Below are 19,130 nucleotides of genomic sequence, written 5' to 3'. Positions count from 1 at the left end.
ACTTGAGGTCAGAAGTTCGAGACCAGCCTGGCCATCATGGCGAAACCCCGTCTCTACTAAAAATACAAAAAGAACAAAGAAAAAAAAATTAGCCCATGTGGTGATGTACACCTGTAGTCTCTCAGCTACTCGGGAGGCTGAGGCAGGAGAATTGCCTGAACCCAGTAGGTGGTGGTTGCAGTGAGCTGAGATGACACCACTGCACTTCAGCCTGCGGGACAGAGTGAGACTCGGTCTCAAAAATTTAAAAATACCAGAATGACAGACTGAACGGCAGCGGCCCATGGGCCCCTCTCCAGCCAGGTGACACTTGTCCCTGGTGGCAGGGCCATGGAGAGGGGGAGCCCCAGCCCTGCCAGGAGACATGGCCAGGAGCGTGGGGGCACTGGGAGCTCCAGGTACCCTGGCACCACGGGGGAGCTGGGGGTGCTGGAGCCACAGGCTCACTTTGCCCGCTTCCTCTGGCCCCTGTGGCCGCCCGCCTGTCCTCCGGGCAGGGCTGTTCTCCCAGGCAGCATTTTGTTACTATTTCACTAGCAGTGTTGTGACTCGGAGATAACGTTAATCATACAACTATTAGAACCACTAATAACTCTACAGACTTGAAACCATAAAGCCTCGTGCAAACAAGAGAAGCTCCAGCCATCGTCCCCGAAGACATGGCCATGTGGAAACGAAGCCCAGTGTAGAAAACTGGGCAGAAAAAGACCCAGAGCAATGCATGCCCGCGCCCCTCGGCCTAGGAAAAGTCCCACAGGGCAAGAGGAAGAGCAGCCGCACAGGAAGACCGCGCTCCACGGGAGCTGACGCAGAAACACAGAAGCAGCTGCACCGGCCTCACTCACAGCCAGACAGAACCAGGTTCCAGAGCCCCAGGCTTGGGGGCTGGGAGCAAGCGCTCCGACCGTCAACCCGTCCTCCCCAGGTGTGAAGGATGGACAAGTCTCTGTCCAGGCCCTGCCTGCAGCTGACCGAAGGCCTGTCTGTCCTACGCGATGGCCGCACCCTGGCCTCACTCTGCCCTTTACCCCCAGTCCCAACTGCCGACGTGTGCTTTCCAGCTGTGGGACCATGAGCCTATCTGGGGAGAGCACCCAAGACGGGAGGTGCTCAGAGGTGCACTGCACCATGGTGAACGCCACCGAGACATGAGGTCGGGAATAGAACCCGGTCCTGGATGGACCCAGGCCAAGGAGGACACGGGACCACGGGGACATGGAGAGGTGGACGCCAGTTCCAGGGCAGCACCCACACCCAGGCCACTCGAGATGTCAACAAGGGACGTGCAGGGCTCTGTGCTTCCTGCAACGTCCTCGCGTTCCCAGGACCAAGCCTCCTCCACCACCCCACAAGGCCTGGCAGCCCCCGCCACAGTCGCCACCACTCTCTCCCCACCTCCTCCTCCACCTCCCAAGACCTACAGCCCTCCCCACCTCCCCCTCCATCTCCTGCCCTCAAGCCCTCAGGCCTCACCATCTCCACCACCTCCACCTCAGCGCTGATGCGCAGGTGGTACAGGAACATCTGCAGGTCCTTCTTCATCTGGATGCTGTTATCGTCCACCTGGGCCACCGTGAAGATACGCATCCGGCACTTCCTCCACACCTGGAGACGGAGTGGGCATGGCTACGGGGCCTGGGAGGAGCCCCTGCCTGCCCTGGCCCACGGCGCATCCCCATCCCTGTGCCCGCAGCATGCCCCACCTTATGCTGGCACAGCAGGAAGGGGAGCAGCATGAGCATGCCGCCGTCATGCACAATCCACCACACATCGATGTGGCCGCCGCTGAAGCGCTCCTGGTTTTGCGGGAATGCATCGATGTTCTTGGCCACCAGCAAAGCCTGGTGCGCGGCGGTGGTGTCTCGGACGGTGTCTGCAGAGAGAGGCACCCACCAGCAGGTCATCGGAGGCTGGGAGGAGGGAGAGGCCTGGGGGAACCATACGGCCTTCCCCTTGACTTTCCCAGCTGGTTCAGACATGAGACTTCTCAAGGTGAGGTGGGCGGGGTCCCCGCAGGGCTCCACCCTCCCTCCATCAGCTCCTCTGAAGTCCAGGCATAGACCCACAGCGGAGCTCGGCTGCTGGTCACCGCCCAGGACACCCCCGCCCCAGCGGGGCTCCAGGAGAATGGGAGGGAGGGCCTGGACGCTTTCAGATGGCCGCTGCCAGGGCTAAGAGCACACACACTCAGGCCCATCAGGACCTGACAGCACACAGGCCTGGGGCTGCTAGCCACACCTACCCACGAAGTTCTTCCAGGAGAAGGGGTTGTCCTCCTGCTTCCAGGACGCAGGCCAGGCCATGAGCACCGTGTTGTGCTTGAGGCCGCCCAGGCCGGCCGATTGGATGAGGTGGGACATGCCATCCCGCAGGCTGAACGAGACCACCAGCTGGCAGAAGCCCTTGGTCTTCTCCGCACTCATCAGGGACCGGATGTTCTGTGGGACACAGGACAGGTCAGTACCACAGCCTCCAAGCAGCAGCAACAGGGTGCGCAGACCCACACCCACCATGCACGGTGGGGAGGGCACCCCCACCATGGGCCCAGCAGGAGGGAAGGCTCCATGCTGTGCCACAGTGCTCCGGACTGCTGCACCCATGTGCGTGTATCCACACACCAGAGAGAAAGAGCAGGTGTGCCTGATGCCACGTGCAGGTGATGTGGAGACTGCTCTGGGCACATAGCACCAGGCAGTTCTTTGGGGGATCCACAGCGTCCCAGCCACACCTGCCACTTTATTTGGATGCTCTGGGCCAGGTTTATATACCTGGTGAGTCAGAAACACCCAAGAATGGATCAAATTAGCAACTCTTCAAAGGGAGACCGTGGGGTTCAGGATGAAGCGTCGTACGAGCAACATGGGGCCGGGGTCACTGGCGTGTACAGTGTCCTCCCAGGGGCATCTGACGAGGCCACAGCATGGAGCGGCTGGACTCCATGGGGCCTGCGAGGACTAAAGCCAAGCGCATGTGGACACGGGCCTCCCACCCCCGACCTTCGGGTGACCTCAGGCCCTGGAACCACAGCCCACCTGGTGGGTCTCAGCCTTGCGGGGTAGTGGAGGCCCCTTCCCGCCTGATTCTCCCTCTCGGAGCAAACGTGCCTCTCCGCGGAGGTCCTCTGCTGCGTTTTGGGGTAAGTGGTTCCTCACTTGCACACATCTACAGACAGGGCACTTCTGTCCATGACGGACCAGACCCCCACATTGCACTGCCTTCTGGTTTGGAGGCTTAGAGGATGATTTGAGATTTACGTGAGACTTGGGACTCACTCGGAGTGGGTCTGTGCCGGGTTGAGACTTCAGGGGACGCTGGGCTGGGGGGAACATGCTGTACCCAAGCAGCAGGTAGGAATTTCTCAGCCCAGAGCACAATCGCAGTGGGGCGCATGGTGGCCCCTGAAAAAAGGACACCCACATTCCGGCCCTGGGAACCTCAGAATGCGACCTTATTTGGGAAAACTCTTTGTGGATTTATTTTAGAGACCTGCAATGAAGCCATGACCTTGAGAGAGCATCCTGGGTCAGAGTGGGCCTGACGCCAACCACAGGCGGCCTTACAGGACAAAGCAGGAAGAGCCTCAGACGGAGGACAGGAGGCTGCATGGAGGCAGGCAGGGGCAGAGTGACTGACGTCCAGGGCCACCTGGGGCCCCAGGAGCTGGAGAGCGGACGCTCTTTGCTGTGAGCTATGTGGTCTGCATCCCGTCACAGCAGCCCCAGACCACTCAGGGAACGGAGCCACCACCCTGCCTCTTTTGCCAAGATTCTAGCAGCCCCTATGTCAGCCTGGCTGGTGTCCTCACCCTATACCCCAGCTCACCCTGGGGCTCCACCAGCCCTTCACACAAAAGAAAACAACACCCAATGTTCTCCCACAGCCCTGCTCCTCCTCGGGCACCCCGCCCTCACCCCGCTCTCTGGACACCTCCGCCTTCTGCCCAGCCACCCAGGGCCAGATTGGACAGGTGCAGAACTGGCAGATATGCTACTTTTGAGACTTTTGCTCAGGTCAGAAAAGGCGTGAACATGCTACCCCAAAGGGGCACCAGCCAGCGAGCAGAGGCAGGGGCAGAGACCCCAGAGAGGTGGGGGCCCCAGAGAGGCAGAGACCCCAGACAGGTGGGGAGCCCCAGAGAGGTGGGGGGCCCCAGAGAGGCAGAGACCCCAGAGAGGTGGGGGGCCCCAGAGAGGCAGAGACCCCAGAGAGGCAGAGACCCCAGAGAGGCGGGGGCCCCAGAGAGGCAGAGACCCCAGAGAGGCGGGGGCCACAGAGAGGCAGAGACCCCAGAGAGGCGGGGGCCACAGAGGCAGACCTCAGAGAGGCAGAGACTCCAGAGAAGCGGGGGCCCCAGAGAGGCAGAGATCAGCTGGAAGCAGAGGCTTTGGGGTGGACACAGTGAGCCTGGGCAGGAAGGTGCAGGGAAGCGCCCGTGTCAGGGGTCACATGGGAAGAAGGCAGGAAGCACAGCTGTCTCAGCAAAGGCCACACAGCGGCCCCTTTATGCGGCCGCTTCTCATCACTGTGAGACCCTCTGCAGGGTGATCCCAGCTCTGTTTCTATGCCCTCAACTGGCCGGAGACCAGGGCCCAGGGAAATGTCTACTTAGGATCAGCCGAGTTTGGACGCACCCACTCGAGGGGTCCTGAGGGTCTCAAGGTGCCGGTGCCACGTCATGGGGGCCACTTCCCACATGGCCTGTTGCTGTGCTCCCCCCACATGCTGACTCCCAGGAGTCAGAGCTGGGGATCTCTCTTATCCTCGGGCCTCTCCGCTGGGAAAACCACCTTGTAGGATTGCACGGCTTCAGGAGGACACGGCACTGCCCTGGCAGGAACTCAGTGCTGTGCTGGGGGACCCTGTGACCACTAGTCCCCACATAAGCCAGGCACACTAGCCAGAGGGCCTCCATGCAGACAGATCTCAGCCTGGAGAACAATGGGCCCTTTATGAGGCGGGGAGGCAAGGATATCAGCGGCTTCAGACCCCTTTCCACACCCCTCAGTGCCACACAGAACAGAGCAGGGAGGACGCATGAGCCTCCCCGGCAACTGGATGAGTCACGAAGCTGTGTGCTTTTAGAGAAATTTCTATGCTTTAAAAAGCCTTGCCCGGGCTGTGCACACTGAGTCACTGACCAGTAATCCCAGCACTTTGGGAGACCGAAACAGAGGGATCACTTGAGCTCAGGAGTTCAAAACCAGCCTGACCAACGTGGCAAAACCCTGTCTCTACTAAAAGTACAAAAATTACCCGGATATGGTGGCGGGCACCTGTAGTCCCAGCTACTCAGGAGGCTGAGGCAGGAGAATCGCTTGAACCCAGTAAGCCGAGGTTGCGGTGAGCCGAGATCGTGCCACTGCACACCAGCCTGAGCGACACAGCAAGACTCGGTTTCAAAAAATAAACAAAAAATTTAAAAATTAAAAATAAATTAATAAAAACTAGCCCAGATTTCTCTAATTTTACACTAACTTAGCTAGGATGGATGTGAGCATAGCTCCCTAGGGCAGCGCAGCCCCAGACAAAGCCCAGGGAAGGCAGGGCCTGCGGCTGCCTCCGGCCCTCAACAATGCAGCTGAGTCACAGCCAAAGACTCCCTGAGAGCAGCGGGGGCAGCGGGGGCAGCAAGGGCTCAGTCTCCCATCCTAGAGAGCGGGCTCCTGACTGAGGTTGCCTTCAGCCCCAGCTGAAGGGCTCTTGGATGGAGATGACCTGGCTGTGAGCTGCGTTAGATGTGAGTGGAGAGTGAGGCTGGCTTTTTCCGTGGCAGTGATGACTGTGGCAGAGCGCGGCAGAGGGTCCTGCCGTCCCCCCAGCTACCACAATCAATGCCTGCCCTGTCCCTCATATGCATAAACACGCCCTTACATGCCGCCAAGGAGAACAGATGGTGCCCGGACTCTTAGAACCCACACCAACTCCAGGATACCTCCTGAGAGGACCCCAACATGGGATAAGATACACGGAAAGGGACATATGGGTGCCAGGACTGTGAACATCCTCCTGAAAACCAAGATGCCTAAATGCACAGGTTCATAGTCAGTAGCAGCCAATGCCCGAACCCGTGGTGAGGCATGACACCGCCATCAGGGAAAGAAAAGGCCCAGTGGATCTCCGGTCTTCCCTGGAGAAGCTAACCTGTGGAGCAGCCCAGAGAGAGCTTGGCCATCCACGTGGCCTAGGTTGCGGGAGGAGAGGGGCAGGCTGCCATTTCCCACCTCTGTGGGATCCTGGCCCCAGGCCACTGCCATCTGACACTGCTACCGTCCCCTCAAGTGGCACTTCCACCCCCAACCTGAGCGGCCTGGATCTAAAGGACCTGAGTGTGGCTGTGGCTGTGTAAACAGAGAGCAGGACCGGCCAAAGATGCCTGGGTGCACCTACAGGACCCAGGAGGAGCCTGCAGCAGGGAGCCGGCTCCCAACCCACGCGGAGGGCGGAGGGCACCCGCATGGGAGGGACCTTGACTCCCACACAGGAGGAGGAAGGCTGGCCGATGATGGCACCCAGCACTCCCCCATCCCTCCCCACAGAGTTCTGAGAAATTTGGCGGCACATGGGCATCACGGTCACGCGGGCATCACGGTCACGCGGGCATCACGGTCACGCGGGCATCACGGTCACGCGGCCCCGAGTGAGCTTTAACAGTGGAGCCATCACTGCGGCTCTGGACGGGGATCGGCTCGCCAGTGTGGGGAGCAGGCAGTTCCAGGGTTTACCCCGGAAAGCTACGACACTCACTGCCCCCTCCCAAGCTTTCCGCAATGCTGCTGGCACCCCTAGGCTTCAGTGCGCTGCCCGCCCTCCCGCCCTCCTTCCTCAGTTCTGCACGCCTGCTTACTGTGAGCTCAAGGCCACCACCGTGGCTGAGACACAACAGCGACACGCCCAGGTGGGAAAAGGGCTCAGCCCCCAGCCCCGCCCCGCCCACCCACTCAGCCCGCCCCGCCGAGGCCCCGCCCACCCCCTCAGCCAGCCCCGCCACACCGCGGTCTCTCTCACCTCCTCCGCCTGCTCAGCCTCCAAGTGCTTGTCCAGGTATGTCCCCTCCAGTACCGAGCCCACAATGGTCAGGCCCTTGCCAGCCTTCAGCTGTGACGTGAAGGACAGCAGGCGAGGGTGCTTCACAGCCTGCTCCGTGTCCAGGTTCAGCATCACCAGCACCTGGGGCCTGCAGCGGGGGTGGGGCAGCTGTTACCACAGAGATGCTCACTGGTACATGGCCCATCGAAAGGCAGGACAAGACAGGTAACACAGGCAGGGCGGGTGACACAGGACAGGTGGCAGGCAGGATGGAGGAAACAGGTGAGACAGGTGACAGAACAGGAAGGATGGGGGAAACGGCAGGTGAGACAGGTGGGATGGGTGACACATGACAGGTGAGACAGGCAGGATGGGTGATAGGACAGGCGAGGGTGACACAACAGGTGACAGAAGGGACAGGTGAGACTGGCGGGATGGGGGAGAGATGTGACACAGGATAAGCTGAACAGGTGACAGGTGAGACAGGCAGGGCAGATGGGGCTGGCTCCCCATGCCCCCACCCACAGCAGGAACACCCCCACCCTACAGCAGGTCACCCCCGATGCTCCAAGGCCCCCAACTGTGCAATTTGCTCTGCACTGGGCAGTGTTCACACTCCAGACCTTGACCGAGCGTCTGAAGTCAAGAGGCTGGAGGCTCAAAGATCCCCAAAGGCCGACCTCAGAAACGGCTCTCCTGTGCCTGTGCAGGACACGGGCCAAGGGTGGTGCTCACCTCCAGTTCTTGGTGTGGGGGGGACCATGCTCCACGCGCAGTAGCGCATAGCGGGCAGCATTCAGAGACAGGCCACGGATGCCATCACCCCACTCCTTCTCAGCCCTGTGGGAAAGAAGTAGGGGCTTGTCCAGCCACATGCCTAGGAAAGAGGGGACTTCTGAGGGCAGGGGAGTCAGGGGCAAACAGCACCCCCAGAAAAAGCCCCTGGATGAGGAGGGAGGCCTCCGTGCCCACCCCTGCCCTCGAGCAAGCCCGTCCCAGGAGCCACCAGGACAAAGAGGGCACCATGGCTTTGGAGGGAAGGAGGTCTACTGCAGACCAGCCTGTGTGAGGTGTCTTCCTTGCAGGGTGGGGGGCAGGAGGCCCATGACAGGGAAGTGGCTGGACCCCGGGAATGAGGCGGGCACAGGTGGAGGGAGGGAAGGCACCAGGGCACAAGGGTGCCCGTGGCTGCCGAGTGGGTATAGACACAACCTGGGGACACTATGAGAGACCCGTGGCGGGAATAGTCAGCCATGGGCTCACCGCCTGCTGAGGATGGCACAAGGCAGAGCTCCAGGACAGAGACCCCGTCCACAAGTGCAGGCACCTTGGCCTGGCTGGAGGCAGGAGGGAGAGGCCTGGGCTTTCACAGCACAGCCCACCTGGATATGTCCCCGGCTGCCTCCAGGAGGGCACAGGATGCTCGGACCCCAGGGAGTGCTCTCCATGGAACTGCCCTGGGCGTAGTGTGAGAGGGTCGGTGAGGGGCTGGCGGCACTTACCCACGGTACTCGATGTACTTGTAGATGCAGCTGGCGATGAGCATGGCAGAGAGCGCATAGTACCAGGAACAGATGAACATCAGCGCCAGGCACAGGCTCATGCCCAGGAAGGACAGGGTCCTGGGGGGCAGGCGGTTCAGGGGAGCCCGACGCCACTCAGCGCCCACACCCCAGCCACTGCCACACAGACTTCCCCTCCCTCAGTGAAACGCTCTTTCCGTCAGCGCAAGGAAAATAGTCGCTGACGCCTGACGACCAGGCCTGCACCCAACCACCTCAGAGGGGTGAGTCGGCTCTCCCCTACAGGAGCTGCCGCTGCAGGACGTGGTGGACGCTGCTCCCGCTCCCAGTGTGCACGCAGCACCTGGGCTGTGCAGGCAATGCCATGGCTCCAGTCACCCAGCTCCTGGTTCCTGGGGAGGGGATTAAGGAGCCCACAGCCCTGACAGGCTACACCCTGCGCCTAGGAGGACCAGGCTGACCATGGCTGGGACAAGGAGCACACGGACACCTGGGCATCCACGTAACCAAAGGCCTTTGTCAGGTGCAGAGGCAGACAGACCGCAGTCCCATTGGCTGCATAGGGGTTCGCCCTGCAAAGGAATGGTCAAGGACCCGCCTGGGGTCTTCAGGCCCAGGGCAGCTGGCATTGCAGGGGCACCAAATGTCCCAGCCTGTGGGGTCCCTGATACCCGTGGCTGAGCAGCCTCACCAGTGGTAGTACTTGAAGCGGGGCCGCCAGTTGGGGGTGCGCAGCAGCGTCTGCACAGCGCAGGCCAGGTTCACGAACAGGTAGCACATGAGGAAGAACCTGCAGGGGCAGCCAGCTGCTGACACAGGCTGCTGGGCCCCACCTGAGCCTCCCGTCACGGCCACCTGGGAGTCCACCCTTGTCACTGTCCCTCCCACCTGCACCCAACCTGGCCCCCATGGCTGTCTCTGCACATGAGAGGATTCAGGCACCCACATAGCTCTGTCCAGTGACACCGTCCCCAGCTAACCCAGCAGGTGTCCCCCGGAGGCATGTACCTGCCTTCCCTGGCCTTGAACTCCCTTCCCGGCTGGATCCGGACTGCCCGCAGCCAGCCCTGCCTGTTCACTGCTTGTCCTGAGCAGGGCCTCCTGGCCACACTGCACCACACTCCAGGCCTGTATACCCATCCCCAGGTCCCTCTACTGCGGGGACTCACATGGAGAGGATCGGGGCCACGCTGTCCAGGGAGGCAATGAGGATGCCAGTCTCGCAGATGAGGACCGTCAGCAGCAGCGCCCATGTGGGCTCCCCGTTGGCCTTCCCATGGCCAAACACCTGCCGGGAGAAGGGCAGGAAGATGGGGTGGATGGGGCAGGAAACGCCACCCTTTTAGGAGAAAAGCTGCAGGCTGGTCGGGTCCAGCCCACAGGAGTCTTACAGACATACACCAGCAGAAACGTCTTTCACAAGAGGTCCTGGGACATCACCCAGCTGACCCGAGAAGCAGCCCTAACAAAGGCTGTGTCTACACCTGGCTGTGCTTGCAACCTGTGTTGCCCAGGCCGCCCCCACCCGCCTCAGTTTCCGCAACTGCTAAGCCCTAGGCCGTCTGGGACTGACAAGATGCAACCACACAGAAATGTTCTAGCACTTTCCAAACAGCTGACATCCTGCGGGCTGGCACCCTGCAGAGGTCACAGGCCAGCAACAAGTGAGGACAGCTCTGCAGCCCATAACTTTTCCTACGATGGGGACGTCTCTGCCATCCACCAGCTTCCGTCTCTGCCATCCACCGGCTTCCGTCTCCTCTGCCATCCACCGGCTTCCGTCTCCTCTGCCATCCACCGGCTTCCGTCTCCTCTGCCATCCACCGGCTTCCGTCTCCTCTGCCATCCACCGGCTTCCGTCTCCTCTGCCATCCACCGGCTTCCGTCTCCTCTGCCATCCACCGGCTTCCGTCTCCTCTGCCATCCACCGGCTTCCGTCTCTCTCTGCCATCCACCGGCTTCCGTCTCTCTCTGCCATCCACCGGCTTCCGTCTCTCTCTGCCATCCACCGGCTTCCGTCTCTCTCTGCCATCCACCGGCTTCCGTCTCCTCTGCCATCCACCGGCTTCCGTCTCCTCTGCCATCCACCGGCTTCCGTCTCCTCTGCCATCCACCGGCTTCCGTCTCTGCCATCCACCGGCTTCCGTCTCTCTCTGCCATCCACCGGCTTCCGTCTCTCTCTGCCATCCACCAACTTCCGTCTCTCTGCCATCCACCAGCTTCCGTCTCTCTCTGCCATCCACCAGCTTCCGTCTCCGCCATCCACCAGCTTCCGTCTCCGCCATCCACCAGCTTCCATCTCCGCCATCCACCAGCTTCCGTCTCTGCCATCCACCAGCTTCTGTCTGCCATCCACCAGCTTCCGTCTCCTCTGCCATCCACCAGCTTCCCCGAGGTCACAGGCCAGCGATGGGCGGGGACGTCTCTGCCATCCACCAGCTTCCGTCTCTGCCATCCACCAGCTTCCGTCTCTGCCATCCACCAGCTTCCGTCTCTGCCATCCACCAGCTTCCCCGAGGTCACAGGCCAGCGATGGGCGGGGACGTCTCTGCCATCCACCAGCTTCCGTCTCTGCCATCCACCAGCTTCCGTCTCTGCCATCCACCAGCTTCCCCGAGGTCACAGGCCAGCGATGGGCGGGGACGTCTCTGCCATCCACCAGCTTCCCCGAGAAGGTCACAGGCCAGCGATGGGCGGGGACGGCTCTGCCATCCACAACCTTCCCCGAGGGGGTCACAGGCCAGTGATGGATGGGGACAATGGCTTGCCATCCACAACCTTCCCAGTTATCCTGGGCCCGAGTGGCAGGAGAAGCCACAGTCAGCAGCTCTGGACACACGGACGGGACCCATGCAGGCGTCTCTCCAATCCTCAGAACAGCCACACACATGGGGCCGAAGGCTGGTGACCCCGCCTCCCAGGAGCTGAAGAGCTCAGCCACACAGAGAAAGGGGGAGGCAGGCAGGGGCCTCTGGCCAGACAGCAGACTAGGCACCTCCAGATTCCAGGCTGTGGCGCCTCACAGCCGCTCCCGACACCCCTGAGGCTGCACTCCGAGGGAGCTGCAGGTGGGAGGGCTGGAGCTACCTCTGCCCACTGCCCACCGCCCATCGCCCACTGCAAGCCACCTGCCACCCGCCCCTCACTGCCCACCGCCTGCTGCTCACTGCTTACCACTCACCACCCATCACCCACTGCCCACCATCCACCACCCGCCGCCTGCCCCTCACCACCTAAGCCTGCCACCCACTGCTCACTGCTCGTCGCTTACCACCTGCCACCCACCACCTGCTGCCCACCCCTCAGTGCCCGCCACCCACCACCCACATGCTCAGCACAGCAGGCAAGGGAAAAACGACCACCATGAGCTCCAAGCTGCAGGTATGCGTCCCACACACGGTACTGTGAGGGTCCCCCAGGGGAGCAGAGCCCCTGGTCTTCCGGGCTTGCGTCCCCCAGGGCGCCGGGCTCACCTGCAGGAAGGGGATGATGCCGTCTCGGGCAATGGCTTGCAGCAGGCGCGGTGCCCCCGTGAGGCTCTGCAAGCCGGCCCCGCAGGTGGAGAAGAAGGAGCCAATGACGATGACCCAGGGCGAGGGCCAGGCCAGCATGCCAATGACCAGGTTCCCCTGCAGGGCCTCCCCGAACCTGCGGGCGGGCGGGTGGCTTTCAGAAATGAGCCCAAGTCAGACAAAATGTTTTCCCCACCCAGAGCACGAGGCCCAGCACGGGGCGGGGGTGACTCCTTGGAAAGCTGAGGCCCGGCCTCCAGCCCCTGTTGGCCGACGCCCCCACCAGGCTCTGCCTGGCATGGCCAGAATGCCCTGGAGTGTCTCCAGCAGGGGAGGGTCCAGCTCCCCTCGGGGTCGATCTCGGGAGCAGGGAAGACCCAGCCTGGCATCAGCTTCAGTCAGGGACCATCAGGGACCATCAGGGACCATCAGGGACCATCAGGGACCATCTGGGACCATCTGGGACCATCTGGGTCCTTGGGGTTGCCAGACAGCACACCCCACAAGGATGCAGGCTCAGCGAGGGCCTACCTGGGGACCCCACTACTTCTCCACTTGGCAGCCGGGCTAGGGGGTTCTCCCAGGGCCAAGCCTCAGCCGTCCACACCCCTCTGGCCTCCCCAGGAAGGGCCTGTGCCCCCAGCTGCATCAGGCGTAGAGTTTGCTCTAAGGGTTCCCCAGTCCGTGGCTCCAGTGGAAGAGACGACGGTAGCGCCTCAGACAGACGGAGGGGAGCCTGACCCTCGGACCAGGATGGCTTCAGGTCTGCACATGGGCATGAAGTCCCAGGGCAATGTGATTTCAAAGCCAAAATTGTCCTCGGGAAAACGCATGAGGACATAGACTCTGCTGGGACACTGCAGAGGGAAACGTACTTATCTCGTAGGACCACGCCTTCGATGCAGGCCCCAAAAAGCACGATGCAGGAGAGATCTAATGGCTCTTGTCAAGGAAGGAAGGGTCCGCGGGTGAGGGGTCCGTGGGTGCGGGGTCCGCAGGTGCAGGAAGCACAGCCAGCCAGGGGCCTCAGCGGGGCATGGAGGTGGGGAGACATGCTGGCCAGCAGGCCCCAGGCTCCAGGTGGGGTGGACCACCCTGCACCCCGTCCCGTCCCATCCTGGGCACAGCCTGTCCCCACATCCTCAGCGCACCCTCCCCGGGCTCTGTCTAGTGTCACAGAATGGGACCCTGGGGTGGAGGAGACACACCTGGCCCGTACTTGACCGAAAGGGATGGGCAGGGGACCTTGCTGAGGGAACAAAGCTCAACTGGAAAGAGGCGGCATCGGGATTGAGAAGCCAGAGGCCCCTCCGGCCCAGCCTGCTGGCAGCACACACCATACCACAACTGGGCATCACTGTGGCACACACAGCAGGGTGACTGCTTCTGTTTTACCTACGATCATATCCCACAGTGGCGAAGAAGCTGGGCTGCTGATGGTAGCTGGTGGCTAAGGGCGCAGCGCTAAGCCGGGAGGGCATGGGGGCCTCTCCCCAGGCAGAGGCCAGAACCCGTGCCTCCCTCACCTGCACCCCTCCAAGGATACAGATGAAAGACGTGGTCACTATGGCCAGGATGGTCCCCGTGGGGATGGACTTCTGTGCATCCCTGAGGTCCCCGGACCGGTTGGAACCCGCCATGATACCTGCAGACATGGAAAACACTGCCAGGACCCATCTGAGGAGTCAGCAGCACGTGACGGTGGCCCCGGCCCAGAGAGCCAGACAGGCAGTCTCTGGGGAGACCCTGAGGGTGAGCTGCACCAAGGACTGCAGTCCAAGCCCTACCAGCCCCTGCTGAAGGACTGCAGCTGGGGGGACGCAGGCCAAGGCACGCGGACGAGCCCCACGTGTACCGCTGCCCCTGCACGGTCACGGGTAAACCAGATGATTCCTCGATCCCAAGACAAGGCCCAGCCCTGACACTGACCCCCACGGACCCCAAACCCAGGGGTCCTCTGGGGCCTGCGTCAATCCCACGGCCAAGGGTCAGCCTGGGACGGTGCTGAGCAATGACTCTCAGGCTCTCGGGGACCCAAGACTTTCTGAAAGCAACCCTAGGATGGCTCAGAGCCAGGACAGCCGGGCCGACAGACGTCTCAGAGCCGGGCCAGCCGGGCCAGCCGGGCTGACGGACATCTCAGAGCCAGGCCAGCCGGGCCAGCCGGGCCGATGGACGTCGTGGCCCCTCCTGCTGCAGCTCCGCGTGGACATCACCTCGCTCTAGGGAGCCCCGGCTGGGTGAGGTTCCGTACAGTCGGCTCCCATAGAGCTCAGGGAAGCCGGATCAGAGGGGGCCGTTGACGCCTGGCTCAGTCCCATCTAAGGTGCAACCTGAAGCACCCATGCTTGGGGTGGCCCTGGAGGTGCAGAGCACACAGCCCCAGTGCCCCAGTGCCCCAGACCACAGAATCGAAGCCACACAGAGGCCCTGCCCCCATTCCCTCCACCCATGGTGCTGAGCACAAGCAGACAGGGGAGGCAGGAGGGGAGGAACAAGGAAAGGACCCCGGGCTGATCACCGCCTCCCTAGCAAGATGGGCCCACCTTTGGGGCAGGTGAGGGAAAGGAGACGCCAGCCATGGCGAGGCCCTGCGGCTGACCCTGGGCTCCAGGGCTTTGGAATGCGCTGAGATAAAGTCCAGGAGCAGACATGGGAGGGAGGGACCGGAAGGGCAGCTGCAGGCCACACAGGCAGGGTCAGAGGGGTCCTGATAGGACGGCCAAGTGCAGGCAGCTGGGGGCGTGTGTGTGTGCACCTGGGAGCGCAAGGGCCCCACCCTCCTCGGGAACAAGGCCACTGTTTGATGAGGACACGAGGGGCTGAGGTACCCGGCCTCTGACCTCACTGATGCCACTCCCGGGCATCTCCTAACAGTGCGCCAGGCATCCTCACCAACCCTAGAACAGCTTCTCCCAACACAGGCCTGCCCGGGACAGAGCGGACAGATTCTCACAAATCAACCAGAACACAGGGCAGAGACCTCAGCTGCTCCCCTGAGCCAGACAAACAAGAAAAGCAAAGGCAGGAAGGAGCGTGAGAGAGGAGAGAAGAGAGAAATGGGGTGGGGGGAGAGAGAGAGAGTGCAGGGGGAGAGAATGACAGAGACAGAGAGAGGGACAGAGAGAGTCAGAGAAAGAGAAAGATGGAGAGAGGCCGGGCGAGGTGGCTCCAGACACCTGTAATCCCAGGACTTTGGGAGGCTAAGGATTGCTTGAGCTCAGGACTGAGACCAGCCAGAGCACGCAGGGAGACCCCCCCCCAACCAAAAATACAGACATTAGCTGAGCATGGTGTCATGCGCCTGGGGCCCCAGCTGCTTGGGAGACTCAGGTGGGAGGGCTGTGTGTGTCCAGGAGGTCAAGGCTGCACTGAGCCGTGATCCAGCCTGGGTGACAGAACAAGATCTCGTCTCAAAAACAGAGAGGAGACGGTGGGTGCGGCGGGCTCACCAGTCACGGAAGGGAAGTAGATGCCGACCAGCAGGGTGAAGGAGGCTGCGATGTCCGTGAGCACGTAGGGCAGGGCGCCAGCGCGGCTCTCCTCTGCCACGGGCACCGAGGGCACGCCTTCCTTCTCCACAAACGCCCCCGCCTGTGCATACGCGCTCCACAGGTTCTCTGCCGAGCAAGGAAGATCCATGGGTTTCTGGCACCTTCCACCCACTCCCTGGCAGGTGCCACGGGTGCCTGGAGGGAAGGCTCACAGCTTGCACCCTCCAGGCAGGCTGCCAGTCAAACAAGGACCCCAGTGGTTGAGACGGTGCCTCTGGGAAAGCTACCTGAGTCTATGGAGGGGACGTCAGCACTCAAGAGAAGCCTCACGTGCAGAACACCGTATTCCCAGAAAGCCCAGGCTTCCTGCCTCGGGTTCCGAAGCAGGTCCCATGGACCCTCCCATAACCCCCGGGGCAGGCCCAAGGCAGCTCCTCATCAGGGAAGACGCAGAGGGGGACGTTACCGCCCATCGCCACTCCGTTACTAACAAGGCAAACTCCCCACAGGCTGCCAGGAGGCCAGGAAAATAATCCACAGCTTTAAGAGCCGCTTGCTGGCCATGACAGAGCCACCTCCCCGCCACACCACGTTTGCCTTCTATGGCCTGCAAGGGGTGTACACGGGAAATCCAGGGCATGACCCCCAGGCTCATCAGTAGCAGCTGAGGAGAAGCTTGGCTAGGAGGAACTGGGGCCCTGGGAGTGACCCTAAGGCAATAGCGCCCACCACAGCCAGTGCCCACTGCCCCCGCCGCCCCCCAGTCCCCCCAGCCCCCACTGTCGCCCTGTGGGCCTCACCCAGAAAGACGCCGCTGGCCGCACCGGGGATGCCCTGGATTTCGGTGACGTTGTTCTGGGTGAAGTACTCGTCACAGGTGGCGCTAGGCAGGGAGCCGTTGCAGAAGAGGCCCCAGAGTGCAGAGGTGGCCGAGCCGTTCTGGACGACCCGGGCCTTGATACAGACATCGAAGCTGCGCCGTGACAGTGTGCGGTTCCCCAGGAGGCAGACCCTGGGGCAGACAGTGAGGCATGCACGGTGCTGCTGCCGAGGTGGCTTGTACTGCCTCACCCAGTTCCCTCAACGGGCGTCCCCAGCATTGCCCGCGAGCGGCTCCTGGCACCCTGCACCTCCCAAGACAGGAACGGCCGCAGGTCACGCCAGGGACCGGGGCCAGGCTGCAGCGGGAATGCCGCATGGTGCAGCCGTCGCCTGCATCCAGGGTTCGGCCAACCACAGGGTCCAAACGTGCTGAATTAAACGTTCCAGACACAATCAATTCACACGGTTTCCATCACGCGGGTCTGAGTAGTCAGGTGGTACCGGGAGAAACCACCCTCGCCCCACAGCCACGCTGCCATCGCTCCCGTCTGATGCTCTCGGCAGCGTCCTGGCCCACTGTCCAACCTCACTGCTTGTGTTCAAGCCACCTTGTACCACTTCCCCATGGCCCGGAGCTCAGGAGCATTGCACCCGAAGTGTAAAACAGGCCTGCACGTGGGAAACAGCCTGCACGTGGGAAACGGCCTGCACGGGGCCGGGCCTGCACGTGGAAAACAGCCTACACGGGGCTGACCCTGCATGTGGAAAACAGCCTGCACGGGGCTGGGCCTGCACGTGGAAAACAGTCTACACGGGGCCGACCCTGCATGTGGAAAACAGCCTGCACGGGGCCAGGCCTGCACGTGGAAAACAGCCTACACGGGGCCGACCCTGCATGTGGAAAACAGCCTGCACGGGGCCGGGACTGCACGTGGAAAACAGTCTGCACGGGGCCGGGCCTGCATGTGGAAAACAGTCTGCACGGGGCCGGGCCTGCACGTGGAAAACAGTCTACACGGGGCCGGGCCTGCACGTGGAAAACAGTCTACACGGGGCTGGGCCTGCACGTGGAAAACAGTCTACACAGGGCCGGGCCTGCACGTGGAAAACAGCCTGCACGGGGCCGGGCCTGCAAGTGGGAAACAGCCTGCATGGGGCCGGCCCTGCAAGTGGAAAACAGTCTACATGGGGCCAGTGTGGAGAACAGCCTGCACGGGGCTGGCCCTGCACGTGGGAAACAGCCTGCACGTGGGAAACAGCCTGCATGGGGCCGACCCTGCACGTGGAAAACAGTCTACACGGGGCCGGGCCTGCACGTGGGAAACAGTCTACACGGGGCCAGGCCTGCACGTGGAAAACAGTCTACATGGGGCCAGTGTGGAGAACAGCCTGCACGGGGTTGGTGCAGCCGTGGTTTCAGGAAGGGGGTCAGTCAGGAGAGGCTCAGAACGGGTCCTCGAGAAGAAGGGCAGCTTGACGTCGCTGAACAGGCTCGTGGGGTTGAGACCGTTCAGCCTCCCTCTGTTTTGAGGTCTCTATGAGGCTGTTCCCTCAGGGGCTCCCTCCACGCAGAGACAGCAAAACCCAGGATCCTCGAGGGGTTTGGCTGCCCAGACCCTTCTGGACCTGCTCCCTGGGGACTCTGATGGTCAATCCCATGTTCCAGGACCCTGGGCCACCTCCCAGCCCCCCAGCTCCTCCTCCAAGAGGACAAAAGAACCCCTCCAGCGCCTCTGGGAGGGAGAAGGGAGCTGGGCCCAGGTAGTGGCTGGGGTCACCGCCATGACACTCAGGGCCGCCTGACCGTGCTGAGGGCTGCCGGCCACCCCTGAAACCTGCCAGGCCCCTCACCCACCCTCCTACCACTCAGGAGGAGCATCTTCAAGCTCAGACCCAGCCACAAGGGTGCCTCAGCTCGACACATGGTTGAGTTTCCCATAATCCCCAGAATGAGCCCACGAGGGTTCCTGCTGCGGTCACACCCAGCCCCACCCCTCTCGGGGAGCTCGGCGTCAGGGAAGACAGACGAAGGGCGGGCAGAGCCCATGGGACCTGGCCCCAGCCCCACACATCACCCACGGCTCAGAGGGCCCCAGACTCACGGGATGTCCGGGGGGTCGAAGGCGGACTTGATGACACCAGCGTAGATGGCCAGGATGGACAGCACCACGCAGGCCAGGAAGACCAGCGCCAGCTTGTTCACATACTTGACGCCCACGAAGACCACCAGGGCCATGAGCACCAGCGTGCACGTGCCATACACCCGCATGTTGTGGAGCATGGCGGCCGCCTCGCCACCCACGGCCTCCGCCTGGAAGATGGTCGCGCCCGGAGAGATGTATGTCTGCGGGAACAAGGCGGGTTGGGAGGCCGTCCCCGGCCATAGCACCCCAACGCAGCTTCCTCCTCCCAACAGGCGCTGGGGCCATCGGGACACATCCCTGCCAGATGGAGCCCGCGGGGGGTCAGCGCACAGGCAATGGTGCACCTATATGATTCCCGGGAGCCACGCAGGCGCCTTCCAGTACAGCAGCTTCAGGACCTGGGGTGTCTAAACGTCCACACTCCAAAGAAACACCTTCTGCTGAGAGGAACGTGACTGTCGCCCAGGGAACGTGGCCAGCCCGGCTGGACGTCCTAGACAAACACGGGGTCTGACCACGCCGGCTGTGGGCGGCCTGTGTCCTGTCTGGACTCAAGGCACGGAGATGTGGGGCAGTGCTGCTCAGCTCCCTCCAGACCAGGACAGGACT

General features: G+C 62.3%; 1 protein-coding gene across 4 annotated transcripts in view; it reads right to left on the bottom strand.

The window, feature by feature from the left end:
• Nucleotides 1–19,130, bottom strand: part of SLC12A7 (solute carrier family 12 member 7) — a 60,338-nt gene that overhangs the window by 13,104 nt on the left and 28,104 nt on the right. For all 4 annotated transcript variants that reach the window (XM_078365957.1, XM_035291822.3, XM_035291819.3 and 1 more), the window contains exons 7-20: nt 18,480–18,721; nt 16,356–16,567; nt 15,514–15,681; nt 13,608–13,706; nt 12,937–12,994; nt 12,023–12,197; nt 9,719–9,837; nt 9,241–9,339; nt 8,529–8,648; nt 7,762–7,866; nt 7,006–7,174; nt 2,243–2,438; nt 1,704–1,873; nt 1,474–1,605 (exon numbers count right to left, since the gene is read on the bottom strand). In XM_078365957.1, the coding sequence (XP_078222083.1) occupies nt 1,474–1,605; nt 1,704–1,873; nt 2,243–2,438; nt 7,006–7,174; nt 7,762–7,866; nt 8,529–8,648; nt 9,241–9,339; nt 9,719–9,837; nt 12,023–12,197; nt 12,937–12,994; nt 13,608–13,706; nt 15,514–15,681; nt 16,356–16,567; nt 18,480–18,721 (2,064 nt within the window). The remainder of the gene's footprint in view (nt 1–1,473; nt 1,606–1,703; nt 1,874–2,242; nt 2,439–7,005; nt 7,175–7,761; nt 7,867–8,528; nt 8,649–9,240; nt 9,340–9,718; nt 9,838–12,022; nt 12,198–12,936; nt 12,995–13,607; nt 13,707–15,513; nt 15,682–16,355; nt 16,568–18,479; nt 18,722–19,130) is intronic.

Source organism: Callithrix jacchus, chromosome 2 (assembly GCF_049354715.1).
Source record: "Callithrix jacchus isolate 240 chromosome 2, calJac240_pri, whole genome shotgun sequence".
Lineage (NCBI taxonomy): Eukaryota > Metazoa > Chordata > Mammalia > Primates > Cebidae > Callithrix > Callithrix jacchus.
This window is presented reverse-complemented; position numbering and strand designations above follow the sequence as displayed.